This window comes from Elephantulus edwardii, unplaced genomic scaffold (genome assembly GCF_000299155.1).
Source record: "Elephantulus edwardii isolate Elephantulus edwardi_28Jun2011 unplaced genomic scaffold, EleEdw1.0 scaffold00026, whole genome shotgun sequence".
NCBI lineage: Eukaryota > Metazoa > Chordata > Mammalia > Macroscelidea > Macroscelididae > Elephantulus > Elephantulus edwardii.
This window is the reverse complement of record NW_006399776.1, coordinates 24,521,799-24,527,447: the sequence shown is the minus strand read 5'-3', so window position 1 is coordinate 24,527,447 and position 5,649 is coordinate 24,521,799. Positions and strand designations below refer to the sequence as shown.

Sequence of the window (5,649 nt, the reverse complement as noted above, 5' to 3'; positions counted from 1 at the left end):
TGCTTTTTGGAGGCAAAGATGATGAGGCTTTGCCTGATATACTTTGGACATGTTGCTAGGAGGTGTTATTCCTTGGAGAGGGACATGATGTTGGGAAGGATGGAGGATCAGCAAAGGAGAGAAAGACCTGTCAACCAGGTGGATTGACACGGTGACTGCTGCAATGGGCTCTTGTGTGTCATAAAGTGTGAGGATGTCACAGGACAGGACTAGGTTCAGACCTTTTGTTCATAGGGTCGCTATAAGTCGTACTCTACTTGATGGCACCTAACAACAACAACATTTCTACATGTCAACAACATTCACTGACAGGATCAGCCAAGCCAGTCCTTTACTATATATGATGTTTTGTTCATTCATCCAAAAAACTACCAAATAACTAAGAGAGGTAGCAAAGCTCAACCAATTTCCTCCAGGAATTTTCAATCTGATTGATTATGTCTGCTCATAAACCAGAGTTTGCAATAAATCCCAAAGGCACTACTATCAAGTTGAGTGTGACTCACAGTAACCTTCCATCAAGTTTGGTGGCTATAACTCTTCACAGGAAAAGACTTTCCATCTTTCTCCCTTGGAGCAGATTGTGGATTAGAAACACAGAACTTTCCATTAGAAGTGCAGCATGCCAGCAGCCCCTCGGAGGACACTTCAACAAGTTTGTCAACAAACTTTGTAGGGCTGATGTCACATGCACACCTTCACCAGGAGCCAGCCAGAAACAGCTGGCTAGATGATGCTAAAGCCCGCTTGAAAAAGCATGATATTGGAACCAAGTTTTCCCACTTGCTGCCCAGCAAGTGTTCTGTCATTTTACTACTGATGGTTAAGGGAGGAAAACTCCATCTGTTATTCACCCTCCCATCAGAGAAGCTAAGAACATCTCCAGGACAAGTTTGCTTCTCTGGAGAAAAATGTGAACCAGGAGATGTGGATGAGGTAAGCCAGAGCTCTCAGGGAAACCCTGGAGGAAACAGGACTGCTTCCCCATCAAGTAGAGATCATCTGCTGCCTAGTACCACATATTCTTGATAAAAAGATCTTGACAACCCTGTTGTGGGATTCGTAGACCAAGATTTGGAGCTCCACCCTAACCCTGATGACATGAAGGATGTGTTCCTGATGCCACTGGACTATTTCCTCCACCCACACGTCTACCACCAGAACTGCGGCCACCACTTCATCTTTCACTGCTTTGAGGACTGCAATCCTGCGAATGGTGTGACTTACCAGACCAAGGGAATGACCGACAACTTGGCGATGCTGCTTGCTTTAATTATTTTAGAAAAAAGGCCCACCTTTGAGGTGGAGTCCAATCTGGATGATCCAATAACATCTTCTGAAGAGTCCTTGTTGAAGCTGCATGAATCCATCACCAGCATATTATGATTGATGGGACCTACATCCAAGCACCTGTCCCAGAGGTCTTCTTCATGTCCTTTGCCACACAACAGCATTGTGTCAACCCTCGGAGTTTTAACAAGTGCAAGTATTCTTCCTGCCACGTGAAGAAAAATGCAGCCTTTTTTCCAGTTGCCTTCTGTAATCTCATAGAGCCAAAGGTCTTTTGGAAGTGGAAATATGTGTATATGTTGTTGCATAATTTCTCCTACGATCATGTTTTCCTTACACACATGAGAAATTAGTATAAGGCACATGGAAAGCACTTAATAAACACTTGTTAAATGTAAAACAACAACAAAAAACCAAACAAAAACCAAGTGCAGCATGCTACACACTATGCCACCGGAGCTCCTCAAGGTCTTACAGCAGGTTTGAGGAAATAAGCACTATCTTTGGCAGTACACTACTTCCCTGTCAGCCTCTTGTTCTAGTCGTTTTTAATGATCTTCACCAATATTTTGCTTGCATGAGATATTAATGATATTGTTTTATAGTTTCCACCTTCTGTTTGATCAGTTTTCTTAGGAATGTGAACAAATGCAGATCTCTTCCAGTCAGGTGGCCAGGTAGTTGTCCTCCAAGTTTCCTGGCATAAATCCCAATAAAAATACCAATTCCATTCTTCAACAAAATGGAAAAGGCAATCTCCAATTTCATCTGGAATGGAAAGAGATCCCAAATAAGTAAAGCACTACTGAAAAAGAGAAACAAGGTAGGAGGCATCTCACTCCCTGATCTCAAATCCTACTAACTGCCATGGTGGTCAAGACAGTGTTGTACTGATACAGTGACACACATAGATCAATGGAATAGAATTGAGAATCCAGAAATCAGCCCATCTACCTATGTTCAACTGATTTTTGACAAGGAGATGAAATCAGTTAAGTGGGGAAACAAAAGCATCTTTTTGTTCATGGTGAGAAAAATCTGTATTTAGAATTGGCCAGCTGGACTCAGTTTAGATGATCCCAATTTTTTTGGCAACATCCAAAGCATCATAGTCAGGAGCAAGTCGAACATAGGCCTTCTTCTCTCCATCAGGCCTAATCAAAGTGTTGACCTTAGCCACATCAATGTCATACAGCTTTTTTACAGCTTGTTTAATTTGGTGTTTGTTGGTCTTGACATCCACAATGAACAAAAGTGTGTTGTTGTCTTCTATCTTCTTCATGGCTGACTCAGTGGTCCAGGGAAATTTGATGATGGCATAGTGGTCAAGCTTGTTTCTCCTGGGGGTGCTCTTCCGGGGATATTTGGACTGCCTTCAGAGTCTCAGCATCTTAGGCCGCCAGAAGGTGGGTGACATGCGGATCTTCTTATTTATTTATGTATTTATGTATGTATGTATTTATGTATGTATGCATTTATGTATGTATGTATGTATTGGCTGTGGATGCCCTTCAGGACTGCCTTCTTGGCCTTTAGTGCCTTTGCTTTGGCTTCTGTTTTGGGGGGGTGCAGGGGCTTCCTTCTTCGCTTTCAGCACCATCTTCGTAGAAAAAGCAGAACAAAAGCATCTTTAAGAAATTATGTTGGAAATATTGGAAAACCATCTGCAGAAACTCAAGCAAGATCCACACCTTACTCTGTACACAAAAACCAATTCAAAGTGGATCAAGGACCTAGGACTAAAACCAAGGACTATAAACTTCATCAGAAAAAAGCTTGGAAGGACTCTAGAAGCCCTAATCCACAATATGAACAGTATTCCAAACATCTTGGAAAAATATGCAACCAGGAGAGAATAAAATAGAAGAATAGGACCTTCTAACAATCAAATCCCTGTGCACATCAAAAAAAAACTTCTCCAGCAAGCTCTGGTGGCCTAGTGGCAAGAAGCTGCACTGCAAGAGGTTCATGGTTTGAATCCATCAGATGCTTTGCTGAAGGAAGAAAAATCTCCTCCTGTACCAGTCAGATCTGGTTTGACAATACACACAAGAAATAATTTTTAAAAAAGATTAAAAATGAAATAAAAAAAACCTTCTCCAACAGGGTAAAAAGGAAACCCATATACAGAGAAAAAATATTTGGTAATAATATATCTGATAAGGTTCTCATATCTAAAATTTATACACGGCTCCAGCACCTCAACAAGGAAAAGGTAAACAGCCCACTTGCAAAATGGGCACAGGATATGAATAGACACTTCATCACCAAAGAAGACATTCAGATGGCAACCAAATACATGAAGAAATGTTCAAAATCCCTAGCTCTCAGAGAGATGCAAATCAAAATAACTATATCACATCTCACCCCAGTAACAATAGAAAGTTCCACAGAGTAGCAAACAACAAATGCTGGCGAGGTCCTGGAGAGATTGGAACCTTTATTTACTGCTGGTGGGAGTGTAAAATGGTACAACCACTATGGTAGGCAGTATGGTGCTTTCTCAAAAAGTTGGAGATAGAAATATCCAGCAATTCTACTACTAGGAATATACCCTAAAGAAATCAGAATTGCCACCCAAACAGATATGCACACCCATATTTATTGCTCTGTTATTCTCAATAATAAAGATATGAAAGCAACTCAAGTGCCCATCAACAAATGAATAGATTGAAAAGCCATGACATATTCACACAATAGAATACTGTACTGTACTGAAAAACAAGGAACTCATAAAATATTACACCGCAGGGGTGACCTTGGAGGATATTATGCTGTGTGAAATATATCAGTCACAAAAGGACAAATACTGCATAACATCGCTGTTATAAAACAGGACTGACATGGAGGTTGGGGGAAACTAAGAAAAGAGAGGATAAATAATGAATATTGCATTGGAATAGATGAAGGAAATAACTGTTTAAAAGGGATATATGACAACAGTACAGAATAAAAAGTGCTTTGCAAAGTGGATTGGGGGCGTGGTGGGTGAAGAGAGGAAATTATGCAACAATGAAGGAATCTTTTTTTTTAAGTGGTGGGAGGCATACGGAGGAAAATTAGTAACAATGAATGAATGAAAATCTAACTTTTCTGTAAAGTTGCATAAAAATCACAATTTTAAAAAATCAATCTTTGGCGAGCTCTGGTGGCCTAGTGGCAAGGAGGTGTACTACAATCCCAGAGGTGCAGAGTTCAAATCCACCAGATGCTCTGCTGGAGAAGGAGGAACAATCTCCTCCTGTACCTGTCAGATCTGATTTGATGGTACACACACACACACACAAAATAATGAAATTTTTAAAAAAAACTTTAAAAAATCAATCTTTGAAAAACAAAAAAAACCACTCAACTTTCCTGGCATAAACTGATGAGCACATTTAGGGCTGCATCTGTTAGTTGAAACATGTCATTTGGTATTCCATCAATTTCCTAATTTTTTTGCTAGTGCCTTCAGTGTAGCTTGAACTTCGTCCTTCATTATCATTGATTCTTGCTCATATGGTATTTTCTGAAATTTTTCCGTGCCGACTAATTATTTTTAGTACAGTTATTCTGTGCATTCCTTCCATCTTATTTTCCTGCTTCCTAGATCATTCAAGATTGAGCCCATAGCATCTCTCAGTATTGCAACTAGAGGCAAACTAAGGACAATCAAGTCTAAATGAGACAGTTTTTGAGAATTTCATGGAGGTCACATGAGTAGAAGTTATCTGGAAAAGGAGCATGTGGAGGAAGAAGAGTCTTTAAGTAGAGGAAACAGGTTAACATGTTCAGGAACTACAAGTAGTTCTAAAGAGATGGCATGAAGGATTTTTCACTGGACGGAGACCAGAGGTGTGGACAGGACAAAGGTGAAAGACTCAAACTCTATCCTAAAAAGCTGTCAATAGCCAAGGAAGGCTTTAGACCGAGATGTCATGTGATCAAATCTAGGATGGTATTTTGGTTGTTCATGTCTGTCTTTTAAAGGTTCATCCAGCAACAACACAGAGATATTTTATAATAAAGAAGACAAGATAGAGAAAGAGAACAGTGGAAGGACTTTAAACAATCCAAGAAAGAAATTAGGAGCTTGAACATTTAGTGGCAGTGGGAATGGAAAAAATATTTGCCAAATATTATGGAAATGTCAGAAGACAGAGGTGGCTTATTGGTAGAATACTTTCCTTCCATGTAGAAGATTTGTGTCTTATTTCTAGCCAATATATCTCAAGCATCTGTTGCTATGACACTGAACAAGCTTCAATGAGTTTCCAGATGAAGAAAGACAGGAAGAAAAGCCTGGCAATATACTGCCAAAAATCAGCCAGTAAAACCCCCATGAATCACAATTATCTGATCTCATTGTGAATGGGG

At 39.9% G+C, this 5,649-nt stretch overlaps 1 protein-coding gene across 1 annotated transcript; it reads left to right on the top strand.

The window, feature by feature from the left end:
• The first annotated feature begins 681 nt into the window (after window positions 1–681).
• Window positions 682–1,386, top strand: LOC102862627 (peroxisomal coenzyme A diphosphatase NUDT7-like). Its single transcript, XM_006883317.1, has 2 exons — window positions 682–878; window positions 1,038–1,386. Exons 1-2 carry the CDS (start codon window positions 682–684, stop codon window positions 1,384–1,386), a joined length of 546 nt encoding a protein of 181 aa, XP_006883379.1.
• The last annotated feature ends 4,263 nt before the right edge of the window (window positions 1,387–5,649 follow it).